This window comes from Cydia pomonella, chromosome 11 (genome assembly GCF_033807575.1).
Source record: "Cydia pomonella isolate Wapato2018A chromosome 11, ilCydPomo1, whole genome shotgun sequence".
Classification (NCBI taxonomy): Eukaryota; Metazoa; Arthropoda; class Insecta; order Lepidoptera; family Tortricidae; genus Cydia; species Cydia pomonella.
The window spans coordinates 11334985-11350351 of record NC_084713.1 but is presented as its reverse complement, the minus strand read 5'-3'; the positions used below and the strand labels follow the sequence as shown (position 1 = coordinate 11350351).

At 37.6% G+C, this 15367-nt stretch overlaps 1 protein-coding gene and 2 long non-coding RNA genes across 4 annotated transcripts; 1 reads left to right on the top strand and 2 right to left on the bottom strand.

Moving 5' to 3' along the window:
• Positions 1–867: 867 nt before the first annotated feature.
• On the bottom strand, positions 868–2589 carry LOC133522546 (uncharacterized). The gene is made up of 2 exons (XR_009800073.1): positions 2179–2589; positions 868–1163 (listed from the first exon to the last, which is right to left on the bottom strand). It is a non-coding gene; the product is annotated as an uncharacterized LOC133522546 (long non-coding RNA).
• Positions 2590–2781: 192 nt separating this feature from the next.
• On the bottom strand, positions 2782–4795 carry LOC133522838 (uncharacterized). Its single transcript, XR_009800139.1, has 2 exons — positions 4483–4795; positions 2782–3059 (listed from the first exon to the last, which is right to left on the bottom strand). It is a non-coding gene; the product is annotated as an uncharacterized LOC133522838 (long non-coding RNA).
• A 1183-nt stretch (positions 4796–5978) lies between these two features.
• Positions 5979–7485, top strand: LOC133522837 (histidine-rich glycoprotein-like). 2 transcript variants are annotated; one of them, XR_009800138.1, is made up of 2 exons: positions 5979–6627; positions 7053–7485. XR_009800138.1 is itself a non-coding variant. In XM_061858303.1 (2 exons), exons 1-2 carry the CDS (start codon positions 6918–6920, stop codon positions 7295–7297), a joined length of 264 nt encoding a protein of 87 aa, XP_061714287.1. In that variant the 5' UTR covers positions 6778–6917; the 3' UTR covers positions 7298–7485. The 2 variants fall into 2 exon arrangements, 1 of the variants encoding a protein (XP_061714287.1); XM_061858303.1 differs by lacking the exon at positions 5979–6627 and adding an exon at positions 6778–6936.
• Positions 7486–15367: the final 7882 nt, after the last annotated feature.

Sequence of the window (15367 nt, the reverse complement as noted above, 5' to 3'; positions counted from 1 at the left end):
TTAAGTTGTCCCTCAAATACGTTGAAAATAAAAACATTTTAATATTTTTTAGGGTTTCGTACCTCGAAAGGAAAAAACGGAACCCTTATAGGATCACTTTGTTGTCCGTCCGTCTGTCTGTCTGTCAAGACCCTTTTTCTCAGAAACGCGGGGAGGTATCAAGCTGGAATTTATATGAAATACTCAGGTGAAAAAATCAAACTTCTAAGCCAACGCAATCAAAAGATACAGCCGTTTATGCCGCAAATTTCCGCAAATTTTCGACACTCGTAAGGGAATGAAAACCTATAATGTACTTCCCTTGAACTCAGAATCTTGAAATTTGGTATAAAGCAACGTCTTATAGCACAGATAAAGGAAAAATTGCAAAAACCGTAAATTTTTAGTTACATCATATAATAAAAATATTTTTAATAATTGATATGACTCGATTGTCGTGATGGGTGAACTTTTACTTATATACCTACAGGTTTGTACCGATAACCGATGATGAGACTTTCTCAAGTGCAGCCTACAATCGGTATTGGATATGGTCATATGGACTGACAGATGAGCATCGCGGCAATGGCGGCGCCGTAGTGGAGTTTCCCAAATTATGTCTGTTTTTTTTGTATTAAATCCTTTATTTGATGATGACTGGTGTATTTAGTTTAACAGTACGGAACCCTCGGTGCGCGAGTTTTTACAGAGCAGAGTTACTTTGCTGCCGTTAAAAGTATTGTATGCAACGGTCCACAACTAATTCGGTCTTCACATTTTCCGATTTGCTGTACTTTGAGCTTCAACCCGCGAATTTTAAAATCCTATCTTTACTTTATTGCATAAAAGGTATTTAATACTTTAGTTATCCAGTAATATCAGACAACATAGTTTTATTCATATTTATTTTATTCTTGCAAAGTATAGAAAATCAAAGCTCGCTGCTGCGTATAAAAAGCCATGAAAATTGGTAATATGTTAACTGACGAGTCATTATCAATGCGGATGGTGTGACGGTCCATGGGGCCCTGGTCTATGATGCCCAGGTCCTTGAGGCCCCGGGCCATGGGGGCCTGGCGGGGGCTGATGAGGCAGGTGGTGAGGGCCTGGCGGGCCATGCGGGCCTGGACCTCCTGGGGGTCCATGCGGCCTGGGTGGACCATGCGGCTGACTGTTGCCCATATCTGCGAAAATTAAAAGAACCATTGTAACTGGGACTATTTGATCATTCGCATTGAGGATCGCATTATGTGTGGCAGATTTATACAAAATATTAACGCAGCAAAAATGTGACGTTGCATTTTATATGGGTCAGCATCTCCGCCAATTCATATACTCTAAGATTCATTGTTTGTAATGTTGGTTATATCCTGTATCGCTGTATCCGTCAATTTGCTTACTATTTAAAATGAGTGAAGTTCGCGGCCGCATTACTGCCGGGATTATGACGATCATTCCGTCACTCGTATTATCAAGGAAATTTACAGGTACATTGTCAGTAACAACGCCGCAGCAGTAATGTAGCATGAAAGCTGCAGTTAACATCCGAACGTCAGATTTACGATACTTATTGACGATTAGTTGTCATTATTGTAGTGATCTCATATTATGAACATAAATTATGATCCTTAATTTTTGAGAATTACAATACTAAGTTACATTCTGTCTTTTGTATTTACCAATATAACTCGACTGGTATTTTCCGCCTTAAATTAACACTTATTAAGAGAAGTATTATAATAGTATGTTGTGATACAAGTGTGCTAAGTTGGTCATTACACATGAAGCGATATTGTGCGCAATAAGAAAGCCGATATATGTAATGACCATAGCACACGCCTTTCATACGACGTTTTTCAACACACTTGCGAGGAAAAAAACTTTCATATTAATCAAATTTTAATTGTTAAATCGGTTAGTATGCAATCTGGCATCTGTCATACTACCTGCCGCCGTCGCCGTCTCCCGCCTGTCCGCGTTGTAAAATCTACTCGACCAATTTAAGAAGGCTCCGTTTCCATACATATTATTAGCAAACAGTTACCTTCTTAATTCAGTCGGATTATATAATGAAAAAGCACAAGTGTTATAATATACTGAAAAAGCACGCGTGTTTAATATCTAGGATTATGAGCCAAAAATCGGTGGAATAAAAACGCCGTTTTGAGCAAGTGCAAATTATAGTTAGTGCAGTCTTACCTTGTCAACAAGCCGACTATAATTAAAGCATACGGTACGTAAGCGTACTTGTCACAATCGTAGCTTGGTATATACTGATACAACATACAACCTACTCATTGCAATCACATCACCAGCGTTATCAAAGCAGGGATAAGTTTGAACTATCAACATTCGCTTCAATCTGCAGCGTTAGTAATAAAGTTTACTTATAATGATGATATTGACATAGATATGCGTTTTTAGGAATGCGTTTATATGAAATGGTAAAAAAAATGTTCTTTTTTTATACCATCCAACAACTAGCACCGCGACATAATCACACTATTTCTGATTGCCTTCGATTAATACAATTTAATCTTTATTACAGATGATTAAAAAAATGGAATTACAATAATTCAAATTATACAAATAAACTACAATTTAATTATCTTAGTCGATTCTTACAGAACATAATATTTAAACCGTAATAAGTATAAGTATACCTATTTGACTACTTTCGATTATTGACGATTTTATTTATTTCTCATGTAGGACATAGAGTACCTGTATCTATGTATTTAGACTTTATCTCTATTTATAAGGTAGGTTGGGAGTCAATAATGTATGAAATGATACCAAACATTTTGTATTTTTAAAGGTTTATACTGGCTTAAAATATACTTAGTTACACATTATTAAAGCATTTACTTTGCATAATCATGCACAAGGATAGAATGGTTGATGATGTTCATTTTAATGCGGATGCGGTGGCGGGTGGTGAGGTTCCGGAGGTCCGTGAGGACCAGGACCTCCTGGTCCTCCCGGTCCTTCCGGTCCTCCTGGACCTCCTGGGCCTCCTGGACCTCCTGGGCTTCCTGGGCCATGCGGCGGGTGGTGAGGTCCGGGTGGAGGCGGCATTCCTGAAAAAATACAATAAGGACATGGCGAATCAAATCTACCACTAAGTACGCTGGAGCATAAATATCAACTGTATCTTTATTTGAATAACATGATTTATCTAAAGACAACTGTCAAATTACTATTGGGTGACCTCGACATGCAGTACTGATCTCATAAACCATTTTGCTCATAACTTTTTTTATTAGCTACAAATTAAACTGTAACTCCTCAATCTTACCAACATTTGTTCAGCAACTTTTAAAAATAACTTATGTATTAATTTTTATTACACATTGAAGTTAATTCTAAGACGCAATGTATTGCGAATTTTGTTACGTTTAAAGTATGACAAGCAACGTCAAACACACTGATGTCAGTGTACATTGAATATAACATTAAAATTGTATGAAAAAGATAAAATTTAAAGATTTCATAATTTTTAAAAGTTGTTAAGGTGGTTCGGTTTCCACACAAAAAACGATTGCGTTTTATGAAGTCATTACACACTATTACTACATAAATATGTGCGCATCTATCTACTTTCAAGTATTCGTTTGCGCTAACTTGATAGACAAACTTTGTTTCATACAGAATAGTGTGTAGTGACTTCATAAAACCTATTTGTTTTTTGTATGGAAAGCGAACCACCTTAATAAATAAATAAATATATTATAGGACATTATTATACGAATTGACTAAGTCCCACAGTAAGCTCATTAAGGCTTGTGTTGTGGGTACTTAGACAACGATATATATAATATATAAATATTTATAAATACTTAAATACATAGAAAACACACATGACTCAGGAACAAATATCCATGCTCATCACACGAATAAATGCCCTTACCAGGATTTGAACCCGGGACCATCGGCTTCATAGGCAGGGTCACTACCCACTAGGCCAGACCGGTCTAATCAAAAGTTATATCGCTTTAGGAGTACAATTTATGGTTTAATTATTATTTATTTATTTAATCTTTATTGCACAATACATGAAGCAAATGGTGGACTTAATGCCTTATTATTTGCTCGTGTTACAGGAAACACCGGGTATATACACAGAGGTATTACAGTAATTGTACAAATACTAAATTAAATCAATAACTAGCTTAAATTTATAATAGGCCCTTGAGGGCTTGAGGCATTGTACCAAGGATGCTGGCGGCATTGATTCAACATATCAGCATTGCGATACAACGAGGAAGCCGCCAGCTCTTCGATCACCAGTTACGTCAACCAGACGTTTCGCGATTTCTGAAAAAAACTTGTGCGCGCTGGGACCCCATAAATTTAAAATAAATAATATTAATCTTACATATGTCTAGGTATTCAAGTTCTATCTTACATATAAAATATTTTTCATGTAATAGTTTACTTGAAAACCACTGTTCAAAATCATTGCTCTTTGCTCATACATAAAAACGGAGCTATGTCACTTACCCAATAAAAAAACAAAAAGTACACAGGCAGTAAGCCGAAACTTCCGTTCTGAATAAAGTTTCGAATTTCAGCGCCTCTTATACCAAAGGCTTATCATTTGTTTTATATGTTGATAACGACGTTAGTGCGTGATAAAGGAAAATATACCAATACTATGATATAACACTTCTTATATTTACGTCATGTAACCACATATACAAATATCGTCATAATATAAAATAATCTTAACACAAAAATTTTAGTTTTGATCATGATGGTAAAAAACTTAAAAAATAAAATTAAACTCTTCAAGATGGCATCGACTTGGCATTGGCATTTACTCGGTAATTTTGAATTGATATTAGTACCGACTAAATTTTTATGTGCTCACAGTACTCACTTAAGGATTTTCTAAAAGTAAACCTATTCGGACACTGTTTATTTTGACACGGAGACTATTCCAAAGGCGAGCTGCCCGAATAGAGCTTTCTCTATTCAGGCAGCTATCGGACATGTAACCAGTTCTATGAGATCGTATAGACAGAGAAATATTGCCAGAAGAGCGAAGCTGATGGACACGAGAGACACCATAGTAATTGAAGAAAGATTTTAGATATTCGGCAGACTGAGTGTCGTTAAGAACAGAAAAGATGGTGCAGAGCATGCGATTGTTGCGCCGAATACGAATAGGAAACCAGCCAAGTTTAGAGCGAAATGAGGAAACATGATCGTATTTACGGATACAGAAAACAAAACGAATGCTATTATTCATTAAACAATCTAATTTGTCAGTAGTAGTATTAAATTATTTTTAATTTCAATATTAAATTAATTATACGTGAAATAACAAATATTATCTATGCAAATAAGAATATAAAACGTTGATCCAACTATTAAAATTTGTCAGTACAGTACACTAGTCATCTTATCCAAGATTATTACAAAGACTTTTATATAAATACCTAACTTAACTTCGCCCTGTATTTACGTCATAATAACCGGTTGGTCAATATAAACAGTCATAATTAACAGATTCTACTGTATTATAAATTCTATATTGTATCTTTACATTGACAATGTGAATACTTTCACATTTTGTATGTTGTACTTACCTACAATTCAATTCTAAACAACATTGAATTTTAACGCCATAAAGATAAGATACCTACAATTACAAACCGACGTAGGTATAATTTTCTAATTTTCACTGTAGCAAGGTTCGAGATTCCCAGTCTCAAATGAAATCGGTTGGCTGTATAATTATATATTATTGTGTGTTGTCTTTAGTATTGTAGTAATGAATCACTACAACTGAGTAACGTTACTTGATACGAGTATAAATAGTTGACAAATACAATAAGTCTACATATTGAAGGTCTGAAGGTTGTCTGGAAGAGATCGCTGTTTAGCGATAAGTCCGCCTGTTGTTACCTACCAATGTGTATATGTTATCAATTTCTGTATCTGTTTTTTATGTAGTGTGCAATAAAGAATTTTATTATTATTATTATTATTTGCACATCATATGTCCACACCTCTGCCACTTCCTCTGCTTAATCACTTCACACTACTTCTACCCTTTATCAGTGGTTTCACAAAAGTCTCATAAACAAACTCGATGATTCATACGAAGTACGAAATACATATATCCGTTTCGATTAATACCTACGTACTTTGACATCCGACAAAATGATTAAGTACTCGGCCAATAATTTATGATTCTCAGCTCTCTCTCACCAAGATAAATATTATATACGTTTTTTAAATGTAAAAGTAATAGTGATACGAGCAATATATTGTTTACAATTTGGCAGAATAAGAGCCATGGGTGAGCTTAAAAATCTGTTTGGTTTTAGGTGTAAACTTTGACACTCGATTGTTACATTTCTTCCAAATATACGTGGTTTACCTTACATATATATAAATATCTTGTCAACCGCTAGACTTAAAATCTAATAATGATTAACATTTTCGCTAAATACAGTCATACGTATGTGGAGATAGGCGTTATCATTTCCCCGAAGTGCTTTACGGACGTGGTGATACGTTATCAATACGATGATAAATAAAGAAAATCGATATCCTGGCTATCATTCAGCAACAAAACCCGAAGCACTCCATCGTTCCCGTGAATTTCTTTATTTGTGATTAATCAGCAATTTAAAGGTAAAGTCGTATTTTTTTAAATTTGTGAACCTATTTAGTTTTTCGTTACTACTATATGTTATCATCATGCTTATATCTAGATAAAGTCAATAAGATATCGTAAGCATCATTTTTGAGAAGAAATTTTTTTTTTTTTTTTATAGATGCTATTAAAATAAAATATTTATAAAGTGTAATTATTGCGTCAATTTTATTCTATTTTACAAACTTAACTAATTTTAACTGTCATGTAGGTATTAAAACGAGTCATCGAAAGACCTTAATCCGGCTTCACTGAGTCCCAGTTTACGATGGGGTTGAATATTTCACGTACGTCAACGATATTTTATTTAAAAATTTCAGAATATTTAAAAGAGTGGTCATTTAAAGTAATAAAACTCGCGTTCGTTGTAAAAGCTACGATTGAAGGAATATTATGTTTACAGCAATGCCGCCGCCTCACGCAATGCCGTGTGGGCCGCATTGCGGTACTTACTGCGCGCCGCACTGCTATCACCGCCGACCGCCGCCGCCGCCGCCGTTCCACCACCATCCGCCGCCACCGCATCATCACCATCCACCGCCGCCACCTCATCACCACCCGCCACCACCCCCGCATCATCACCACCCACCGCCGCCACCGTTCCACCACCCACCGCACCACCACGGGCCACCGCCTCACTGGCGATAGACTGTTTCGAAAAGATCTTCAAGCTGTGATAAATGATAATGTTGAATCAATCATTAATTTCGAAGATCTGGTTGTAGCGTGATTTTAAACCGTTTTATCGTGCTTCTTGAACATTGAACGGATTTTATTACTGTGTTTGCAATGTTTTATTATTTGTTGTATTAAAGGATTTTTTGTTTTCAGAACAAGTTTTTTTTCCTTTGTACTGAAATACGTTTTAACTGCCGTTATGGCTACAATTTAACTCTAGAAAATAAGGAACTATCATATCGTTAAGTTAGACCATTATTTTCTAATAATTCAATCAGCAACAGTCCAGTAATTATTTCGTCGTTTACTCTTAAAGCGTAGGAAGAAATAACTGCGAGCCAAACAGCGTTCTTATTAAGAAAGTTTTTCCTTATAACACGATTACGTACGCCAGATGTGTTGGATAGTGTTTGGCGCAAATATCATGAAGAGGCGGTAAATCCAACTTTGCGCGCATGTGAATAATGGAGTGAGTTACTGATTCACTGATTCTTTCATAATCGGCCTGGTGCAAAAGTGCCAAGAGATCACTCCATAACAGGGATTGTATCAAGTCTGCCTTCATTAGCCAATTCGTAACAATTTCTTATCAATCAGAATGTTTCTTTGGTTTCTCATGGCCAAACATTTAACTATGTGCTAATTTAGATGTATTTAATTGATATTTCTTAATACACCATAAATCCATAATACATTAAAGGGGTTTTTTTACCATGTCTTAAAAAAAATGAATTGAATGAAACAGTCAAAACCAGGGATCGGAACCGGTTTTTTGCAAAAACATCGAAATAACCATATATTTCGGTTTATTTTATAAGTACTCTAAATGTAGGACTCAGTTGTGTTTTCAGATAACGACTTCGTATTACTAGATTGCCTAATTAGAAATGAAGTAATTAACAAAGAACGAAAAAATACCGTTTTCGTTCCCATACAAAAAATACCGGTTTCCGATCCCTGGTCAAAACATTAATTATCGTGGTTATCAATGAATATAAAACATAGTACTTACCAATTATAGTATAATATAGAGGGTAAGTAAGTACGGTACCTAACGTATTGAACATGCATAAAAGTGTATTAGTACTTAAGGTTATCTTAATATTTTTATTTAAATGTAGGTATACTTATAGGTCCTTATCAAACAAAAACAATCCGTTATCGTAAGTAATTCATTGTAATCTTATAAACATAAGTCTGGTAAGGTTAGACAATTTGTTTGCAGTTACAATTCAATAGATATTTACGAGAATTTGTATTCAATACAAGCACTGCAGTCAGTTTTGAGAAAGTAATCAACGGTACAAGAGCCCACTTCGGGCGCCTATACACCGGCATTCGGAAAAAGAACACTCTCAAAGTAGCCGACTCATGTACACTTATACCTTTTCTTCATTGGTCGGCATTCGGCATATACGTTCTTAAGAGGGAAGTTGCCCAATGAACCTAATTGAAAAAAGTAACCTTTTTTATAGGAGTGCCCACGTCCTTTTCCCGGTTTATTCAAGTTAGGTAGCAATGTTACTTAAGAGTTCTTTTCCAGTGTCGAATGCTACAAAACAGTTCAATCGAGACGCCTCCGTAGCACTAGTTTCGAACAGAACTTTATTTAATTTAGACAGCGTAATTCAACTAAGTAGGTACTTTGTTGATTTGTATTTTGGGAAGTACGCCTGATTGTATGTTTGTATGATTATTTTGTTGTCCTGTTATGTTAGCAAATTGGGAATACATAGAATTGTGCCCAAAACTTTCGTCAATGTCGATGTTGACCTTAACGTTTGTATTTATCTGCATACAGCAGAAATAAATGCACAGAGGTCTCCTAACCTTTATATATTGGTGGGTGTACTAATATTTACGAAAGTAATACCAATTGATATTAAAACTCTAAGTTGTAAATATGTATAGTTCGTGTCATCCACGATGATGCGAAGATTTGTCAAATCTAACCTTTACTAACATGACAATAGGAGTCAAGGCACGCATCGCGTTGTCGTGAATGCCACGATCTTATAGTCTTCGTTAGAATTAAACCAATTTCCTCAGAGTGCCAGTGTTTTCCTTAACCGAAAAACTAGTGGTAAGTAATTATAAAAATATGCTCTACATGAAGCTCTCCTTTCCAGCTTTCTAACTCCTAGAACATAATTCTCTTAGACGTCTATAGAATACTATAAGATACCTACACTTTTAGATAATTATGTTCTAGGAGTCTACGTAGCACTGATTAAACACGCACCCGCATACATTTACTCGAGTAGATTAATAATATGATATGACTGTGGGTAAACTTTGGCCCGACCGACGCGCCACGACTTACTTTATACGGCCGTATTCGAAATGTCTTTTAAGCGTGACGTTAAAATAATGAACTCGGTATCGCAATTTACGACAGCCAATCGCCATCAATCCGCCGAACGGAGGCCTAAATAGTAAACACGTAACATCACTTTGACGTGGGTAGTTACGTGAGTTACGGTTATGGCGGCTAGCTCACTTCCGGTGACCGCCCTCAATATCCGATGCGCGCCAAATGCATGTCATGACATTTTTTGTACATTCAATGATCGAGGAAATGAGGCGGAGGTCCACCTTCTAACACACTGTTTCACCCTCTCATATGACAAGTTCTTTTTGGGATGCTATTTATGCAAGCACCCACGTCGTACAAATATACTCAACGTGTATTTTTCGTACGCAGCTATTACTTAGTAGTGAGGGTGAATAATAACCAATAGAAAGCAATCAAAGCCCCTAGTGTAAATTTATTCGATTTCGAAACGTGACGTACGCGTTTGCGTTAAGTCTCATTTAGTATGGGATTTTGAGTTTCCGGAACGTTCCGCTTGGCGCGCTGTGTCTAAATCCTATACTAAATGAGACTTAACGCAAACGCGTACGTTATGTTTCTAAATAGAATAAATTTACACTAGGGGGCACTAGGGGGCTCTGAAAACTAAGTGGGTCAAATGCGATCAGAAAAACTGGCGTCTTTCCGTTGATCATTATGAAAGTTAACAATTTGGGTACGTTTTACCAATGCTATAAAAGCACCGTTTAAAAAAAAGGTTCAAGGGACCAGCAAGAAAAATAGGCTTTGGAGTTTCCGTTTATTTTATGAAAAGACGCATAACCCTTACATAAGTCTGTATCTTTAGGTAGTTAAATAAATGTAATCAATGTATTTTTACATTTTCGGGTACTTGAAACATTTATCAGTTAACCAACCAAATATAATATTGCCTGGATCTGTTCCTTCATCGTTCTGGCTTAAACCTATTTCATTTAATCGAGAATGTTGTCATCTACCCTCAAATGGCTCAATAGCAAATATTACAATACTAAATTACTATTGATTAATCAAATCATACCGATATGTTCCAATTAACAAAGTAGCATGATTATAGAAGCTTCATTATTACGTTAATTAAGTAATGTATCGTAGTAACACTTATTTATTTTATTTATTTAAACTTTATTGCACACATAAAAAAAATGTACTAATGGCGAACTTAATGCCAAGAGGCATTCTCTACCAGTCAACCATTGGGTCAAACAGAGACATTTGTGTATGTTGGTGCAGGAAAAATTAATAACAAATAATAAGGAAAAAAATCAACGTGAAGTCAAATAATATTAAAAATATATAAATAGTTAAATACTACTACTAATATAATGCATAAAAGATAGACTAATACATATAATTATGTACATATACATGATGGTGAACCTTATTTAAGTTCCAGAGACGGATTGCCTCAACGGCGAAAGAGTTAGACATAAAACAGCACGGTGAGAAGGAATCGAGAGTTTGAGAGAACGGGAGGAACGGAGTTCACATCCTGGGTGGGGGGTAATGAAAGTGAATTTACGTTTAAGATATCCAGGAGAGGAAGGCTCGAACAAAATGGTGGAAAAACTTCTGTAAGTTTTGGCATATGGAGTTAAATTAATTGACTTGAAGCATTTTCCTTCCCAATAAAATACTTAATTTCGGTTTATTTAAATACCTAACACTAAAAAAATGTAACAAAGCGCTTTACGTTTGTCCAATCTTTTCAGCCATACTCTTCCCAATATAAGATTTAAGGATCCGGTAAAATTTGTCAGAATCTAGGTATACTATTTTTTTATAATTTTGTACATAAAATAGTAAAATACTTGCCTACATTAATACCTTGACAAGTTTTTTTCTTTTTTTTAGATCACCGATAATAAATAAATATCTGGGAAACCGAGCTTTGCTCGGAAAACATATAAAAACTCAGAAATGCGCGTTTTCCCTGAGATAAGACCTAGCTAGATCGATTTTTCGCCCCCGAAAACCTTCATATAGAAAATTTCATCGAAATCGTTAGAGCCGTTTCCGAGATCCCCGAAATATATATATATATACAAGAATTGCTCGTTTAAAGGTATAAGATTATTACTGAGCCAGCGACACTACTTCAACATTTAAAAGAAAAGCAACATGATATCGTCGTCTCACATTGCTATTCATTAAATAAATTAATTTTGTGAAATATCTCTTAATGTCGGGACGCTTATATTTCTCGGAAGATATCCAGGAGGAAAAAATATAGGAAATGTCTCATTGCCTCGTTAAATTAATGTTTACTGTAATAAAATGAAAGGAAAGAATGGGAAATTGTCTTTATGAAGTAAAAATCAACTGTACCTACAAGAATATTTCGTTTCATCATCTTATTAGAGGAGCGAGCCTTGCGGGTAAATAATGAGAGCAGACGCTGGCCCGGTGTTGCTATCTCAGCCTTATATTAGGTCGAAATTAATTATCTACTTAATACTTATACAATTTAGTCATATTACCTACATACGTATAAATCACAACCTTTACATGCGAATGAATGTTGTAGGATCTCAACCAGCTATTTTTTATACCATGTCAGTGACAAACAAACATATGACCCGCCTGATGGTAAGCGATCACCGTAGCCCATAGATGTGTATACCATAATTAACACAGCTTGACGACCGGTCTGGCCTAGTGGGTAGTGGCCCTGCCGATAAAGCCGATGGTCCTGGGTTCACATCCCGGTAAGGGCATTAATTTGTCTGATGAGCACAGATATTTATTCCTGACTCATGGATGTTTTCTATGTATTGTATTTGTATATTATTCATATTCATTTCTATTTCGTATATACATGATACATTACACGTCAAAACTTTTTGAAGATAATATATATCAGTGTGTGAGTACCCACAGCACAGCCTTCTTGGCTTATTTTGGGACTTAGTCAATTTTAATAAAAATGTCCCTATAATATTTATTTATTTAACAGTAACTTTGCGTTACTGTCTGCAACATACGACGCCGTAATTGTATCATGTAAACAATAATAGCCTATAAATAAGTTATGTTTAAATAATAATTAGACCCCGCTATCGGAGGTACAAAATGGTAGCTGTCAATTTCGAGCCATTCTTAGGGATGGGTAAAAATTATTTTGAAATACTTGCTACATATCGATAATTATAGCTATATGTCGATAATTATTCTTTACCATAATGATAGTCTAAGACTTTAATTAAACGTGTTTATTTTATAAAATAGGACTATATAATTACAAAATAAACATGTATTAAATATTTTTAATTTTTATAAATAAAAATCTTCAATCTTTCATCATTACTAAGAAATTATCGTCATCTTCATAACTCAAACCAAGTAAATCAATTAAAAACAAAATGTAAATCTCTCTTTTATTTCCACCAAAGGGGATACCGTAAACTTAATGAATGATCAGGTTTTTTTAGATTCTCTGCAGTAATTTAGTGCAGTCACGATAAATATATATGTTACTGTAAAAGCCCGAAGTACGGTAAAACCTAGGATATACCGGTAAGACCTAGGTTTTACCGATACCTATCGGTAAAAGCCCGAAATGTGAAATAATTATTGTTCACTTCGGGCTTTTACCGACATGGATTTGGTAAATCCTAGGTCTTACCACGGCGACCGGTAAAGGTTGAATCATGCACTGGTTCTCGACATTATTAGATGAAAATCTTGTATCAGTGTAAGGGGTGTTATATGTAGCGCCATTTAGAGTGATGCTTTGTATTGTTTCGGCTATTTTACTAGTCCTATAGATCTAGGTCTTTCGGTTTTGCTGAAGGTGAGAGTGAACTCTACTCACTGCAAATTCGAACGCCGTGAGTAGGGATGAAGAAGTCCTGAGAGCAGAGTAATGTACAGTGTGTCACATACCCTCTGTAAGCAATATGCCCAGTTGGTGGGAATTTTCGGACTGTAGCTAGCCGCTGTAATGGGTAACAAACGCGTTCCGTATGTGCTTCGCTTTCCAGATGACTAGGGTGCACTGCAGAATGCACAGATTATCGTATTGCGAACGATTGCCATCTTAACTAGGTACCAAGGTTTAGGTATAGTTTACAGTAAAAACAAATTAGGCATCTATTAATAGTTCTCGCTAGTTGAAGCGATCAAATGACACCCAGACGCTTTCAATTAATCAATCTTGAGGATGCTGTTGCGGCTGCCGAAGCACTGCAGCGCGTCCGGCATGTTCGCTGAGGCGCGAGTTGGTTTTTTTTGACGCAGAGGTAAATGCATTTACGCATCTCAACCCGGGCTGGGGAAGCCCATTGGGGGGGTGGTATGTGGGACTCGCTCCCCCCGTTACTCCCTCTGATAGCCAGAGGAAGGGGAGGAGAATACCCACTAACATCCCCTGCGGTGTCATCCTCTTTGCCGTTAGGGAGCGTCATGGGATCGCTTGCGGCATTCTATCCGCGATGCCCAGCTCCCGCAGCAGCAGCACCTAGGTAGGCAGCCCGACCAACCTGTGTTGCACACCCGCGTCACTGAGGAAGAGCACCAGGACGCTTGGCTCTCGTCCCACACGTGCAGAGCCGTTCCGTGTGGGCCCCCAATCCACTGGCTCTACGAGGGGGAACAACTAGCTGATGGCTAAGATATATTGCCTACCTAGGGAGGAGACCCTCCCTCTCCGCCTACGCCGGAGCGGTAGCGCATCTGCACTATCTTCGCGCAACCGCTCCGCTGCTTCCTTTTGGGAAATCACGGTTTCGCAAAAGGCTTTAACTTCCTTCCATGCCGTGGCCGACACGACGTCGTGCAGCGAGAGGTCCCCTCGTGATTTCCGCTGCCACCACCATGTTTTGGCGTACCTTAATTTCATGCAGGTAATGACCGAAGCAACCGTGTCCGGTTGTTTCCTGTGTCAATCTGTAGCAGGGCACCCCGTGTTCTCTATCGAGCCACTGGTTGAATGACGGGGGGAGAGCCCCTATACTGCGGGCTCCATAGGAGGAATCCTCCAGGTCGCTCTTCCAGCGGTCCCTCAGTCTCTTGACAGCCTGTCGTTGCTCTCTCTTCGCCTCCTCTGGCTCGAGGCGTTCTCCACGCGCTCTGGCCTCTGCTCTCATACGGTAATTTCCAGCTATCATATTAGCTTCCAGCTCCCAGGGTGGAGTGCCTGCCAGGGCTCATGCCACCGCGAAATACACCGTATGGTATGCCTTTATTATGCGCAAGGCCACCACCCTCAGCGGACGCCTTAGGAGAGGCTTGGCTTTAGCCAAGAGCCTGTCTGCCCAAATTCATGCCCCGTATAAGGCCATCCCTCCGAACAACGCCCACGTACAGGCGCCGACAAGGGGCTTTCGGCTTACCCACGTTTGGTAATAGCCAGCTAAGGGCTGAGGCAGCACCCACGATTCGGGGCGCTAACCTGAGGAAATACTGTTCAAAATTCCACCTCCGGTCAAGAATAAGACCCAGGTACTTCATGTGTGAATTGACCGGAACCCTCTCACCTGCAACAGCTATAGTTAAGTCCTCAGGTAGCGCCCTTCCAGGTCCCCCGAAGACAATTGCTTCAGTCTTCAGGAGGGACACATTCAATCCTAGGCGTTAGATGCGACCCACTGACATCTCTGCCGCTACCGCCGCACTGAAAAAGTTATCTTCCATGTGCCTTCCCCACACAGCTACCATGGTGTCGCCACACTAAGATGTGTCGTCAG